Source organism: Amphiprion ocellaris, chromosome 8 (genome assembly GCF_022539595.1).
Source record: "Amphiprion ocellaris isolate individual 3 ecotype Okinawa chromosome 8, ASM2253959v1, whole genome shotgun sequence".
Taxonomy (NCBI): Eukaryota; Metazoa; Chordata; class Actinopteri; family Pomacentridae; genus Amphiprion; species Amphiprion ocellaris.
The window spans coordinates 21,272,624-21,289,471 of NC_072773.1; the positions used below are offsets into that span (position 1 = coordinate 21,272,624).

The 16,848-nt window shown below is 40.1% G+C and overlaps 1 protein-coding gene across 2 annotated transcripts; it reads left to right on the forward strand.

Annotated features, from left to right (window-relative positions):
- Window positions 1-3,106: 3,106 nt before the first annotated feature.
- On the forward strand, window positions 3,107-16,813 carry LOC111572137 (CDK5 and ABL1 enzyme substrate 2-like). Of its 2 annotated transcripts, XM_023275672.3 has the most exons (9): window positions 3,108-3,698; window positions 4,209-4,301; window positions 7,886-7,963; window positions 8,116-8,215; window positions 8,295-8,463; window positions 9,158-9,255; window positions 11,724-11,830; window positions 11,951-12,155; window positions 14,431-16,813. In XM_023275672.3, exons 1-9 carry the CDS (start codon window positions 3,142-3,144, stop codon window positions 14,569-14,571), a joined length of 1,548 nt encoding a protein of 515 aa, XP_023131440.1. In that variant the 5' UTR covers window positions 3,108-3,141; the 3' UTR covers window positions 14,572-16,813. The 2 variants fall into 2 exon arrangements, with proteins under 2 accessions (XP_023131441.2, XP_023131440.1); XM_023275673.3 differs by lacking the exon at window positions 7,886-7,963 and having other exon boundaries at window positions 3,107-3,698.
- Window positions 16,814-16,848: the final 35 nt, after the last annotated feature.

Consider the following 16,848-nt stretch of genomic DNA (forward strand, 5'->3'; position numbering starts at 1 on the left):
ATTTTCCTGAACAAAGTTTCTACGTGTAAATCAGCTCAACAATAACTAAAGCCTCATTCAGAGATAGCAGGTATCACAAATTATAAAGAACTTTCTTTGTTAACTCAGACTTTCTGCTTCAACCTCACATAAAAAGGGGAGTTTAACTCATCAGGTGACTGAAAATGAACGGCTTGTGCAGTTCTAGATCCAAAAGTAGGATGTTTCAACTCATGTTTTACTACAAATACATGCAATAATGAATAAATACAATGGCTGGTTGTTAGTTTATTCACTATTAATGTCATTTTATATACTGGATTGAACTTGAGCAGTGGAAGAGAGAAGGAATTTAATGAAATTATGGAGATTCAGAGAGGTAATGTTGCGCAATGTTAAGTTAACCGCCGTTTAATTCAAACCAGCTGAATGTTAAACTTCAGTGCAGCTGAACGGGTTTCAGTTAACCTTAAAGTAAAATAACTTTTTTAAAAGCTAAAATACACAGCAGAGAAATAGAGGTTGAGAGGTCAGTCTAATAATGACGGACAGCTGCTGCAGCAACTAACACAGGTGTTCAGAGGTAAGTTAGCCACCTGTGTTAATTAGCCCGCTAGCTAACTTAGCCGCTTAGCTAGCTAACGCGTCCGGACCAACTGCTCAAACACGACAAAACACAACTTTTCAGAAGTCGCTGACTTAACGTACAACAAAACAACGCTACAGGTTAAAAGTATTTATCTTCTTACCGTGTTTTACTCCAAACAGCAGCCAGAGATGCTACCAGACGTACCGACCATAGATATAAATAGACTAGATATGCTAGCGCACTGTCTTCTATATTATCTATGGTCTGACCAATCACTGCTCTCTGGCTCCGCCCTCTGAGAATCTTGTTGTCGTTTGGCTCCACACTTGCTGATGACCACTTCCGGTCTCAGAAAATGAAAAAAACTGACTTTTTTTCCGTTTCTGTCTCTTACTGATTTTATTTTTTTGTTATTCTAAATATAAAATGAAAATCAAAGCATTTTAAAAATTTCGTACATCCCTTTTTGATCATGAAAGGAAAAACGCCTTGTATTTCAATGTTAACTTTATTTTAAAACGAAGATCAAATAACCACTCGTTTTTTGTTTTTCAATACCCCTTTCAGAACGGAATATCCAATTGCCAGATAAATACACGGACCCATCTGGAGCACATCTGAACCAAAATATCTATTTTTCAACCTTATTTCAAAATCAAAACGATTTTTGGAAATACTTTTATTAAGGAGGTTTCAGTATTTCTAAATTACACTGAATAAATTAAATGATTTAGTAGAACATGAGAGACGTTTTTATAAATAGATAACCAAAATTTAGAGCAGTATATTATTACCAAATAAAACGCAGAAACACCAGCCAGAGAACTGTTCACAACCTGGCAACCCAAAACGTATTCTCTTTAGTGTGTTTTAAGCGATTACGGATTGATTCACTCACTTTTAACTCTGGACGGATTACATCTAGTCAGAGCGGACCGAAACGCGAGGGAGAGTGGTAAGAGAAAGGGTGGGGGCCTCGCGATGTATGTGAATGAGAGATGGTGTAATGCTGGACACATTAGCGTAAAAGAGCAGCTCTGCACTTAGGATGTAGAATTACTGGCGGTCAGTCTGCGTCCGTTCTATCTGCCCCGGGAGTATTCACATGTAATAGCCATTACTGTGTACATCCCTCCCTCGGCTGATGCGGCTGCAGCCTGTGAACTCATCCACAGTGTAGTGTCCCAGCTGCAAACATCTCACCCTCAGTCTCTTATCATCATCTCAGGAGACTTTAATCATACATCGCTCTCTGCCACTCTCCCCACGTTCACCCAGTATGTGAGCTGCCATACCAGAGACAGTAAAACCCTGGACTTCAGCAGGAGGACGACACCCCAGACTGCACCGTGAACATCCAGGGTTTGGACATTGAGATGGTGGACTCATACAAATACCTGGGTGTTCACCTCAATAATAAACTGGACTGGTCACACAATACAGAGGTTCTGTACAAGAAGGGACAACGTCGTCTCCACCTGCTGAGGAGACTGAGGTCCTTTGGAGTGTGCAGGACTCTGCCCCCGACATTTTATGTGGTAGCGTCTGCTATTTTCTATGCAGTGGTCTGCTGGGGAGCAGGGAGCACTGAAAGGGACAGAAAGAGACTAAACAGACTGGTCAGGAGGGCCGGTTCTGTCCTGGACTGTTCCCTGGACTCCATAGAGGAGGTGGGTGAGAGGAGGATGTTGGCAAAGCTCACATCCATCATGGACAATCCCTCTCACCCACTGCATGACACTGTGGAGTCTTTAAGCAGCTCCTTCAGCAGCAGACTGAGACATCCACCCTGCAAGAAGGAGCGCTATCGCAAGTCCTTCATTCCATCTGCTATAAGACTTTACAACATCAGCATCACTGGCTGATGTTAACATAAACGGCTCATAACATTACCACCCCAAACCTAAAATTTGCACAGACATTATTGCACTGCTACATCTTTGCACTCTTTAAACTTATTTTTTAAGCCACTTTATACTGCATTGTCTTACAGTGTGTCAGTACTGTACTATTTCATCCTCATTTCTCATCCCTGTACATATTGTAAATATTATTACTACTGTTCTATTATTATTTTATTTCTATTACTAGTCTATTGCTACATAAGCTGCTGTAACAATGTGAATTTCCCCTGGCGTGGGGAGAAATAAAGGACTATCTTATTTAAATTGACTGAATTATAGAGATTTTTTTATTGATCAGGTTGTATGATATGATATCAGCTTTCTTGACATGAATTTGGAAGAATTTGTATAGGAAAAAAAATAAAGCTGAGAGCTACGTAATTTAATTAAAATATAATTTCATATGTTTTATACTGTAAAAGTCACTACATTGTTAGTAACGTTGAGTATTTCCTTTGTTACCACCGCGCCGCCACTACAGCCCTCCGTCCAATCACCTACAAGCAGTAAGATTTTTTTTGGCACAATATCCAATCACCTACGAGGATTTACAAGGTTTGGTTTGCAGAATTTCCCTCACAGTCAATCAGCATACAGCGGGGGCGGGGCTATCGCGATGATACTGTTAACTCGTTGCCTTTGCGTTCAACAGCCACATTTCAAACTAGAATGGCGACCGCTGTCTGCGGTCTTCAGTCCACCGGCAGTAACAGTAAACCAGCCAAGACCCACCGAGAGAGCCGGAGGAAAGCCAGGGACTCCCGACGACGGCAGGCGGCTCTGCTGTTCCTCAACAACATCTCACTTGACGGACGACCACAGGGTCAACTCTGCGATGGAAATAGCGACCAAAACGCCGCCGAGGAGCTCCGACTCAGGGACAGCGACGGCGGCACAACGGTCGCGCCCCCGCCAGCGGATAGCCAAGGGCCGGTCGCCCAGGTGACAGACCCCGCTGCGGCTCTTGGAAGCGGCTCGTCCTTCAGTTTCCCTGGGGTGGTCAGTCCTGCCCGACCTTCTTTGGTAACGTCTCCGGGACCGGCCGGGGCAAGTGCTGTAGGAGCCAACGAGGTATTTTTGGAGAGTGGCAGTGCGGCCGAGACGCTAACCCCGGACACCCCTCTGTCTCCGATCCCCGCCGGACACCAGCCCTGCTCCCGTATCAGGTCAACGCCCGCCGCTCTCAGCCCGGTCCCGGCCGGGAATTCTCTGGATTCACGGCAGAGGTGAGCATGTTAGCGGCCGGTGTGTCACCATACAACACCAGGGGCCTTTAAACGAGCTGCTGACTTCCGTATGAAATGACAGCAGAAGGTATCAGCACAGGGATTCACTTTCATTTTAACGTGTTCTAGCATTTTCTGTTTAGTCTGACTCACAGCAGCTTAAGCATATGGGAAATCTAGAAAATCAAATATGTTTACAATAGTGTTATTTCACTGTAATCCCTTCTGTTGAGTGCTGTTTCTCTGTCTCCTGTATTTTTATTGTCTTGGATATAAATCACAGTCACTTGCCTGCTTTAACATAACACATAACTCTTGTATCAGCTGTCACATTTATGTTGTGAGGTGTTATTTGCTGAAAATACCTAATAAATCTTAAATAACAAGTTTGTATTTGATCCCTTGGGTTGGCTTTACCTCCAAACCTGTGAGTGGTTTACATGGTCACAGAGTATATTATGTGTTTAGTTGATAGTGTGAAAGTATTGCTAAAAGACTCTTTCTGATCAGATTAAGGAACGTCTCCGGTTCTCCGGGACCCAAGGTGCCAAAGAAAGTCCACTTCATCAAGAGTATGAGGCAGTATGATACCAGGGGATGTAGGTGAGTCTCCAGACGTTTACAAATATATTTACATACTGATCATTGTAGAGAAATGCTAAGAAACAAAGACTGCTTTGTTTTGGATTCTGAAATATGCCGTCACTAGCAGTGTTACTATCCTCCTGCTAGTGTTGTAATAAGCTGCTTAACTCTGGCACAGAGGCTAGAGAGGAATAACAGGGGTACAGCTGCCGAGTGGCGATTGCTACAGTGAATTTAATCACCCCTGGAAGCTTAGCAAAAGCCAAAAGAGGTGCAGTGTGGAAATTTAACACCCTGTTGCGCCAACTGTAAGGTAACCTCAAAGCAAGCCGGGACTGAAATACCATACCAGTGGTTGTTTGTTAAGCTGATTGATCACACCAGCGTGGTAAAGCATTTGTTACATAAGGATATTGTGTCTGTAGACTCTGATAGAAACACATTGCAAATTTTTTATATTCTTATTTGACTCTTCATTTTTCATTTCTCCTTCACTTCACCAACATCCACCATTCACTTCATATTCATTGCCACATGCATACATGTGTTTTCTGCTGGTGTGTGCAAACCAATGATGTAGAAACCCTAAATTGTCCCACAGATTTAGGTTTTCTGTTTCTGTTTGAAGCAGTCACACATTACATGTAACTTCCAGAGCTGAAGGAAGCTGTCTAGCTTATATAACTGATGGTAATTAACACTAGTAGGTGTCTGTGTTGCAATATTGTCCCACATAAGAGATTTGATATCTCTCCCTCAAGGTCCACCCGGGTGTTTACTGAGTGTCCACGGCAGAGACTGCTGACTGTATGTTATTGATGTTTCGTAAGAAGCTGAAGCCCCCAGTGTTTTTTTTGTATTCTGTGGTTGTGGTGATGGTGCACAGTGTGTGATCAGTCGGTTTATCCACATCTCCACAGTAGAGTTCTAGTGAATGTGTACAGTGGTTACAGTGGCTTGTCCCTGGTTTTAGTGAGTTCAGCTTTACTTGGTGCCTCTTGCGTGTTACCGATACATTTGAGTCACACAGAGTTTTCTAACAGTATATCAAAAAACACGGAATGTTGTTTTATGCATTGGTATTTTCTGAATCTTTAAAGACTCTTCTGACCATATGCATGATTTTGTCTTCTGCAGAGTGTCAACATTTAGTTAATTATTCAGTTGTCAATTGACAGAAGGTTAAGCAACAACTGTTGTAGTGTTTATAATGACAAACATTCAGAGGTTCAATTTTCTGCCTTCTGAAACCAAAAAGCTATTTGAAGACATCACTTCACTTGAGACCTTTTTTACAGTTGCATCTCTTCTTCCTAACACTATGAATAGAATAGAATAGCTTTATTGTCATCAGACATGGGGGCATGACAAAAATATAAGTAGCTGCCACTGGACATTGCTTTGCAGCAAGCTAAATTAGCGACAGTAAATAATAAAATTGAATGTTTATATAAAACAAAACTGTATTAAGAATTCCAACATATGCAAAAGAGGAAAGATATATACAGTACAGTGAGGACGTAAGGAGATCAAATAAAAACCAATAAAATAGAATAAATATGGGCAGGAGAGTGCATGTAAGCAGCAGTATTAAAAATTCAGAGGTCTGATGGACCATGGGTAAAACCTGTTTCTCAGCCTGTTTGTCCTGCATTTTAAGGATCTGTAAGATAGTAGCTGGATAGAACAGATCTCTTTTCTCTCAGTTTGTTACGTGTAAACTGTATATTTAGTAAAAGTCATATAAATTCATAGCGATGAGCCTTTACAATATTTTATATAGTCAACTTTGTTTGTGTTTTACAGAACAAATGTAGACGCAATTTCTGGTTACCCAGATCAGAAGATACAGTTGCAGCTTCAGGAAAATGCCTGTTATCATGCAGCAGTTAAATACTTTATCATCCAAACAGTTAAAAAATATTTATTGCACTTCTTAAGATGTGCATTTTGTCAAAAATATGTAATTGGCAGCCTTTGCAAGATTGAGATGCTTGTTTAACAAAATGTACCTACCTATGCTTGGAGGTATATTCATGATACTCCAGTAACCATGTAACCAAATATTCTGTCTGATGCACAATAATATCTGTGCCTTCCAATACTGGTAGACAGAAAAAGTGCATGTCCTTGCTCTTCTTGTAAAACACAAGATTAATGTTAACCTCCTCCACTCTTTACCTCTTTTAAAATGGCTGTATTTTCTGAACCACTCTGACATCATGCATGATAGAAGTCTTGCCAGGAAGAAAACCCCCCTCAAGCGTCGTCTGAAAATGTCAGAAAACCTGGAGGTGATACAGAAACAGGGCAGAAAGCCTTTGAAATCTGGAAAAGCTGTATATTATTGCCCAAATAAGATTTTAAAAAATGCTTTACAGTATAAATAATTTTTGTGCTGTTTGTAATCTTCTAACTTTTCCCTTAGAACAGTCACTGCAACCCTGGACACAGTGTGTGTTTAGACTGCTTTGTGTTCTGTAAAAAAATAGTATTCATATCAGCACTTATCAGATAATATATGCAGCATTTCCAATAAGATAAGATTGAACTTAATTAATCCTGAAGGAGATTCTTTTGCCAGATATGACTCAGTAAAAATTACAATAACATAAGAAGAAACCAAGAGTAGTAAATATATAGAGTGTATGAATGGAACAGCAATAAGTACAATATAATGAGTAGAAATAAAAATGAAACTAGGTTAGAAAAATAAGAAGGTCTCCTGACAATGATATGGGAATAATTAAGTAATATTTCACTTGATAATGAAAACCGCACAGGAAACTGAAACATCTGACAGGCCAGTATCGGCAGACGACATCAGCTAACCGATATATTCATGGGGCTCTAAAGACATGTAAGAAATGAAAGAAAATCATTGGTACTGTTTACAAAGACGAGGACCTTCAGAATCCTGTGATACCAAGTATATGCCTGTTTATTGCTGTTGTGTTTGTGGGCAAACAGACAGAGGAGAAGGACAGACAACCATGAGCGTCCTTAGAGAAATTAAGGGCTTGATGTGTTATTATGTATGAAAGTGTAAAATATTGGAAAGTGGCATCAATATATAACAACATAACTGAAGTAAAATTTTACATTTTGCATTACCACACAAATAGAGCAAGGAGATATGTCATTACCGCATGATGTAGCTGAAATATTTAATCTAGATGTTTGTAAGAATCTGTCTGGATTCTGCACATACCTTCCATTATTCTGCTGATGTTGCCTTCAGATGTCTGGTTTCATCCAGCCAACAAATAGTGACATTTTTAGAAGTTAATTAAGTGAATACCTATCACTGAAGACCAAGTCAGTCAGATAGTGTTCACATTGTTCACATGCCAGTGAATTTTTGGCGTCTTCAGTGATCCAGATCTTATTATTACCTCTGTGACTTGAATGTGGCGGTAATACGCTATAACTGGGGTTCGTCCAGCTCAGATTTCCCTCTTCCTGCGTTGAGCTCTAGATTGTTGTTAGCTGTACAGCTTTTGGTAGTGATCATATAGCTGTTGAGTAGCAGTGACTGTAGTTGTTGCCTGTAGACTGACACACCGTCTGTTTTGTCTGCCTGTACTTGCTGTGTCCTGCAGGATCATGCTGATTTGTGCCAAGCGGTCGCTATATGCTGCTTTCTCAGTGCTGCCCTATGGAGAGAGTGCTCATCTCAGGTACAAAGAAAGCACCATCCCAAGCAGAGAGCACCCACCCCTCGCTTTTATGTTTTCATCATCCTCCTGTGTGGTCCATATCATTCTCAGGAAAGAGCAGTATGTGTGCAGTGTGTGATGGAAATGACAGAAATGTGTCTCTGTGTGAACAGTGACCCTAAACTGGAGGCTCAGAGACAAAGACTGTCCTCTGTGGGGGCTGCTGACCTGCTTCCTTCCCTGGAAGGTGTGGAGCTGGGCGCCTTTGGCAAGGTAAATCAGTCTGACGTACGGAAATATCTATGAACCCAGAAGTCATGTCATTTCTGACTGTCTCATTCTGCCTCTTCAGACGGTGTCCTATGCTCAGTTCCTTTATCCGACCAATGCCTTGGTGAGGCAGAAGAGTGGCGGAGCTCCGGAGAACTGCACAGCTCAGATCCCTCTGTCACGTTTCCGTGGCAACGGGCAGAGGAACTTCACCCCTGCTCGTCTAAACAACAGCGTGGCGCAGGACCCATGTATGGCATCAGTCTAAAGCCTTGTACACACGAATACAGATGTTTTTCTAGACTGATATTTTTTAAAGTCTGACTACACGACTATCACTTTATAAAATATCTACTGTACATGACAACAGAATGACTGCTGAAACTCTAGTAGGCATGCCGAGTCAGTCTACAGTCCATTTTAGTGGACTCTGAAACAAATTTGCTGTGGACCAATTTTTTTGGGCACAAGATTCAGAGGCTTTAGTGTGCTGGTGAAGCTGGAGCAGCAAAGCGGAGTGAAATTGTAAACTTGTAACTGCTATTGCTACCGAGACATTAAGACACCAGCATATATCTGGTACATGCTCGTTACACAAAGCAATGGGCATGCACCAGATACGACCTGACGTTGTTTTCTCAATACTTAAGTCTTTTTTGTCCACATGGATACATATAAAGTAGTATGGTTGGATGGAAATTAGTCACAATCTAGCTGTGGCGAGGTTTAGTTGTGCACTGTCCCTGCAAAAATAAACAATAAAATGAAATAAAAAATTTTTAAAACGACTGTTTGCGTGTGGGTGATGAGGCCCAAACGACAAGAAAAATGTTTGTTCTACAAAATGTCTTTATTAATGTGGACATGGCTTAAGCAATTAATCACTCGACTGCGTCTTCATTGTTCAGCTGTGGATGTGATTATTACCCTGCTTGTGTATTTCAGATATAGAGGAGGTGGCAGAGTACGACCCCAACCTGCTCAGTGACCCTCAGTGGCCCTGTGGGAGACACAAGAGGGTTCTTATATTTGCTTCATACGTGGTGAGTAGAGCTATTCTATCGATGAGTTTGTCCATTATTTTTTAGATTATTAGTTTGAAATTAAAGATGTCCATTGCACTGTCCAAGATTGTTCAGTTCACTATCTCATAACTAGTAGGAATAGCTGCAGATGCTCCTAAATGAGTCAGTCGAAATAAGGGAAGGTTTGGCATTTTCACTTTCAGTTTATTTAAGTAATTGACTGAGTATTCGTATAGTGGGAGATTAGAGAAGGATGATTTACACAGGTAGATTTCACCTGGAAAATACTGACTCCTTTTTGTGTATGTTAGGGATGCACAATGACATGGGCATCATCGGTGTCGGACTAAAAGTTTGCAGATCTGTTTAAAAAGACAACTATAACAAGACCATGCCATTAAATGTATATTGAAGTAGTTTTTAAAAACTACTACTACAGCTATAAGCATGCAACCTTTTCACATAATATTTGGGCTTTTATTAATATTAATTAATAATGCTAAGTGCAAACTGTCACATACTAGCTAGTAGTTCTGGTTTGACTGTTGGATTTATTTTCTAATTAAACAAAGGGAGAAACAAAGTCGTGTGACCAGAAAGGAAAATTAGGACTCAGAGCTGCAGCAGCTAAAATCCAATATGAAGACTCTTGAGAGTGGATGAGTGAGCAGACAGCAGGTGTTCTGAGTTTAACAAGAAAGATGAAGGCCAAACAAGTTGCCCAGGACAGACTCATTTTTGTTTGTTCTCCATGACTCCATGCCTTTGTGTTTCATATACAAACAAACCGCTCCAGCTTTTAGCAAAGTAACTTGAAGCGCCATTTCAAAACTGCATAGTCTATTCAAAATTCGGTATTTACCTGGCAGTGAACTGCAAATATAACATAAGGAAAGTCAAACAAAGACACACTATTTCCTCTCATTCCAGTATTAGAGTATGAGAATTGTATGGACTGCATTACATATCATGTAACGCCAAATTTATAGACAGATACTTAATAAGGCTTTTGATGTTTTGTGAAAAAAGTGGGTCTCCTGTTGACTTTGACTGCCAGCAACCTCAGAGTGAAAATATCAAAAGGTATGTGTAAGACGAATAGTTTTAGTCAAGAACAAACAGGAAAAGGATTGCTATAATCATGACATACAAACAAAGAAAAACTGCTGCGCTGAAATGAAAAGAACTGCCAACAAACCATGTGGTTAGATGCCAGCAGACAAAGCCAATATAACACACAGAGGGCACGGAATCTGACTCTTTTGAAAACACCAAATTACTTCCTATATTAAATATCTCTTTGATAAGGATGTTCTTAGTGAACAGATCACTTGCAATAAGCTCTTCATGTTCCTCTTCACAGCTGTATTGAAGTTAAAGCTGCGTGTGAAGTTTATGTTATGCACATTTGTAAGTCTTCATACACAAATGGTGTTCTTGTTAACATAAATGGTGTTTTCTTGTTTTTATTATTATTATTATTATTATTATTATTATTATTATTATTATTATTATTATTATTATTATTATTATTATTATTATTATTATTATTATTATTATTATTATTATTATTATTAATAATAATAATAATAATAATAATACCACAAAATAAAACACTAGGGAGCCTACAGGTTTTAAGCATTTTGATTGTCACTGGATTTTAACCTTAAAAAAAAGCCAATTTCCTGGGATTTTTGGGTGCCAGAAATGATTGAATTCAGACACTTTTGCACCGTGATGGAAAAACTCCAGTCTGTTTGTTCCCTCATTACTACCAATACAAACACCAAAACAAAGTCATACTGATTCAAGATCGTCTGTCACTAAATGCTGTATAAACACACAGATTTACAGTAAACCAGGTTAATCCAGCAGATGTAAACTTTCCCCTGTGTGACTTTATATTTCTATTGGTTTATTTGAGCAGTTTGGTCTTTAGCTTCACATCAACTGTTATTTTATTTGGATAATGGTCATTTTGTCGTTAACTATCATAGGATAACGTTACTTCTTTTACACTGACAAATCAAAGTAAAGATGGCTTTACCTTAGCTGACATGTTTCAACTGGAGTCTTCTTCAGAGCGTCATCTGACGTGTGCTGACGTGTCCATTTCATCAGGTGACCGGTCTGACAGATCTGTCAGAATCTGTCACACTGGCCATGCCCCCCGCCGTCCGGTGGTCTCTGGAAGATGGAATCCCAGGTATTAGAGGGTGTAGGCCCCTGTTATTTGTTTCAGACATCAGGACCGGCCTGTTTGATTTGACTTGTAAATTGTGCTCATACAGGGAAGCTGTTCTTTACTTCTGAACCAACCTCCAGTCATGGTAGAGAGTCAAATACATCCATTGTGCCCCCGTCTACGTGATTGTATTACCGAGACGCTTTACAAAAGGAACAGTAAAGCTGTACTGTAGCTATAATTCATGCTGACGTGAGGCAGTACTGTATTGACATGCTGGTTTGTTTTTCCATCCCTGCAGACGACTGTTATTGAGTATGTGAAGCCGTCTGACCTGAAGAAGGACATGAATGAGACTTTCAAGGAGAAGTTTCCTCACATTAAGCTGACGTTGAGCAAGATAAGAAGGTGCTGATATCTTGTGTTACACTTTGATTTTCCTCTGAGCCCTTTGAAGGTTGAACCTACAAACACAATGCAGTCTTTCTGAGAAAACAGAGCGGTAACTGTGACTTTTCCCCCCGCTAGTCTGAAGAGGGAGATGAGGGCCGTGAGCGAGGAGTGCGGCCTCCAGCCGGTCACCATAGCGATGGCTTTTGTTTACTTCGAGAAGCTGGTGCTGCAGGGGCGTCTCAACAAGCAGAACAGGAAACTGGTGGCGGCAGCATGCGTGCTGCTGGCTGCAAAGATCAGCAGTGATCTGCGGAAGCCAGAAGTCAAACAGCTCATAGATGTGAGTAAAGTTTCCACATGCACAGATAAAGACAAAACGGAACAGGAACCCCTCGCCTTTCTCATGCTAATGAGAGACCGAAGTGGAAAAACCAGTCACACATGTACTAACTCTGTGTTATTTATCAAACATTGTCCTTTCAAAAGTTCATGCTCTCAAACACAAAACATGTTCTTTACAGTGTTATGCAAGTAAAGGCCCTGCAAATAATATCTACCTTATTTAAACCTCTTTGTTAACAGAAAGAAGTCTTCGTATTTGAGAGCAGCAGCTCATTTATTAACAGGAGATGAGTTAGAGAATATAGAGAGTAACAACTGTGCCGACCGTGGAGAAAGTTTTTCAATTAATTTTTAACCCTTCAGACATCAGTCCTGGTTTATTTGTTGGCAGCTGTGGTTACCGTGGTGACAGCAACTGCAGTTTATTACTGCAGAGTCACATTTCAGCACAGGGAGCAGCTGGTGTTTCTGTTTGTAGTGCAGTGAAACATGTTGTTTTAAAGTCCAGCTCAAATTAAATTGTTCTTTTTTGAACATTTCTGCACCATAAACCAGCTGTCCTGTGATCTCCGTAAAGAAAAAAGCAAAAAAACACAGCTTCTGTCTTCACATTTATTAGACAGACTACTGCTACTGCCGAACAGTTCTTTGCCTCCAGCAGTAATGCTGCTGCACAGGCTGACAGGCCGAACTGCAGACTCAAAACAACAAACGGCCTTAACGCTAAAATCTCATTCCTTTTATCTAACTTACAGACATGAACACACATTCTGTCCTGCGCCAGACGTTGCTGAAGTAGCAAACAAACAAATACTCACTGGGGAAAAGTGCACTCCTAAAGTTCAAAACAAACTGAAGATTTTTATGGAGCCTGTATTATGCTTTTTGGGGTTTTCCCATTTCTTTGTCTTTGGTAAAGTTTTTTTGTGCTTGTAAAAGGTCTACAAACTCACAAAGCCCAAACTTCAAGCCCAGTACAGCTACTCTCTCCCACAGATTCACTGCTCATTACCTGCCTAAAAAGAGCCTGTCTGCAGTCCAGGCTTTTCTTCCAGTAATTTTCTCCATCACCATGGCACCAGTGTGCAACTACAACTCTTTCAAACATTTTCATTGACTGCATGGTTAATATTTAGCAAGTCTCTGTGTGTGTCTGGGTAGCTTCAGAAAACAACTTGGTTCACGCACTTGCTCTCTAAAGTTTGATTCTCTGCATTCACATCAGTCCTGCTGCACTCCGCAGCGCCACAAGTAAATTCTCAACTTGATGGAAACACTGAGATATGACTGCCAACATGGCTGCATTTCATTTATTGCCATAATTGTGGGAAAATCTTGGCTAGTAATGGAGCTTTCGCTGTCGGGATTTTCGACATTCTGTATTATAATGTTTCAAAAGTGTAATTGACATAAAATGTAACCCCTAAAATATATTATTTGCAGTGGAAAAATTTAGATGCACCACTATAGTCTCGTAGTCTGGAGCCCTGTAACATACCTGCATAGCGCCACCTAGCAGCTAGTTTGGCACTCCCCAAAAACAAAGAATGAGCAGCTTCCTCACAGTACCATTATTTCCTCACAAGAGTGTCTTCTGCCCGGGCTACATCTCTCTGTCTGTACTCAGATATTGGGGGTTACACTACATAACCAGCGTTACCTCACTTTTGTCGGACCAGCTGACCAATCAGAGCAGGTTGGGCTTTTCAGGAGGAATACCTTAAAGAGACAGAACCAAAACAAAGTGTTTCAGACAGAGGGTGAGAAGAGGTGCTGCACTGTCACAAAAATTATGTGTATTTTGAGCATTAAAGAATGTAAAAATATTCTAGTAGACCCCAAAAATAAAATTAGTACTCTGGAAGTGTGGGTAATATGGGCTCTTTAAAATCACTGCAGTAACTCATGGAAACCAATGTAAGGACGTTAAAATATGCACAATGTGTTGTCTCCTGGTCAGCAACAGGCATCTGTATTCAGACTTCTGAATCAACTGTAATCAATAGTTTGAGTTATAATTTATGGGTGGACCAGATCATGAACCTGTGCTTTATGAGGCCACAAATTTACCATGTTAAACTCAGAAAAGTCTTGATTTGTTTAAAAAAATGGATGTCCATTTTGTTCACCCTATTTCCACTGGTCACATTGCATCATCAAACAGTAGACAGAAACACCCGGACACCTAACACACATATTTAAATGAATATTTTACCGTGTACTACGTCATCCCTTTACACCTCTCCTTGGTTTTTCTCCCCATGGACGAGCAGAAGCTGGAGGAGCGTTTCCGTATAAACAGACGGGAGCTGATTCCTCTGGAGTTCCCGGTGCTGGTTGCCTTGGAGATGGGACTTTACCTCCCCGAGAGCAAGGTCATGCCGCACTACCGCAGGCTGGTGCAACAGGGTTAGACTGGAGGTAGTGAGACCGGTGGTTGGACCAGTTTATAAGCTGTGGTGTTTGAAACAAATAATTCTGGTACTATTTATTTTCACTGTAAATGAGCTAGTTTACACTCGTTGGCAGACACGTTAGACTTGTTGGCATGTGTGCATCTGTCCGAATGTCTTTTTGTACGCGTGACGTTCTGATGTCGATTCAGTCATGAGCTCTATGTTAGAGACGTTCAATGAGCACGTTAATTGTGCTTTTACTTTTGCTCCTCATGACCCATTTTTTAGTACGTCGCAGTATTCTTAACTTCTATTTAAATGAAACGTAAACTGTGATGTATGTGTTTGTGAAAAAACTCCTCACCTGCACCTTACTATACATCCTGTATAGTATTTATAGTTACAAAGAACCATACTGTTCGTACTTTTAAACCCACTGTGACACTGAAGCATTTTAGCCTTTAGACTGATACTGTAGATTATGGGTGGAAATCATGTTTAGAGAAGGAAGTGGCCTTTAATTTGTTTATGTTCATTCAATATTTATATTGTTTGTCTCACAATAATACAGCCAAATCCGTATTTATCTTGAATAGTGAGAAAATATTCGACTCTCGTGGCAGCTCTGTGGTCTGGCGTTGTTGTTGGTTGTGCTAAAATACAACCACTGTGGTGTCACATGTAAAGAGCCAGCAAAGAAAAGGAGGAGATGGAGGTATATTATTTATAGTAAATGTGTTTTTTTTATGTTTCATGTCATTACCCAGGGACATGTTTTGTAAAAAGCACTGAAGTTTATTCCTTAATAGTCCAGCCCGTTGTCACATTTTTCAGTTCTCAGGAATTTTGCTTTTACATATCTTTAAGTAAGTCATTAAATGTAACCCAAAGAAGTTACTGTAGCTATCACCTGTGCTCCATCGTAAGTCAGCAGAAGATAACTGATTGTTGTGTTGTGCTTTGTGACTGTAAAATACATGATTGGATGTATGAGTTGCCTCTGCAACTGCCAGACAGTGGTAACTCTTCAGATTTGGATGCTAACAGGTGCACAAGTATAGAAAAAAGTGCCTAAAACCTCAGTGGCAAAGAAATGGTCATATCATAAGTAATATTTAACATTGACATTTCTTCGTCTCGCTGCAGTTGATCTTGAAATGTTGTTCTTGTCTAGGTAAGATAATCAGAAATGTCTTACAGTTGTGCACATGATGGTGGTTCAGTTTGTTGTGTGTATCTGATGTGGTGACAAATATTTTAAAAGTAAACGTCCAAATAAACGATCTGTGTAACAGCAGAAAATGTATGGTTGGTGTCAAAATGGGACTTTCAGACAGAACATGACAGTTGCACCGCTGCGCTCCGAAACCTATTATTTATGCAGTTTGTCAGCCACAGTTTAATGTCAACGTTCAAATGAATAGAACTTTGACTCCTGCCCGCTGAGGTGGATATAAGGGTGGATTCTAGCCTGGTACAGGAGGGACAACGAAGGAAAAGCTAATTATGTGTGTCTGAATTCCCTAAATTTAATGGCACAAGTTTGTATTAGGCATGTTAATTATCAGTTGGTAGTTATTAATTACCATTAATAATTTAACTGATTAAAAAGATATTAACCGACCATGCAGAAAACAAGCAACATGCATGTCAAAATGTATTGTTGACTTTCTGTAGTCCCTGGTTACACCACCAGGTGGAGCCTCTTACTGTTTGCTGGGATGGAGTTACAGGTGTGTTTGCTGACCTTCTGTACGGCCCATAAAACAAGCACACCTCCCTGCTGGCTAACTGCTAAAGTTGTGTTGATAAATTCTTGTGCATGAAGTTGTTGTCCTGTTTACCTCTTTAGCTAGCTAATGCTAAGCTAGGATTTTTGAATGCTAACAAACCAGGAGCTGGTTGTCAGTCAGCAGGGAGCAACTGAACTGTTACTACATGCTTCCATCAACATCAAATTTTATTGTTAAGTTTCTACGATTTAAAAACTGTCTAATCAACATAAGAAAAACACCCATTATGTGTTATTATTTTCATTGATTAATCAGTTATTGTTGTCAACATAGCTGGTGAGATGATGATAGGTAAAAAAACTGCATCCTCAGTCCTCTGAGACAACACTGTGTAGGAGTGCAGCCAATGTTGTGTCTGAAAGCCCCCAAATTAAAAGTATATATGTGTTGTGTATTCATACTGTACTGTACAATGAATGTTTTTGAAATATATTTTAAGACACTGAACAGTAAAGAGTTTGATTTTTTTTCATTGTTTTTGCAGATGTTTTCTCTTCATGGG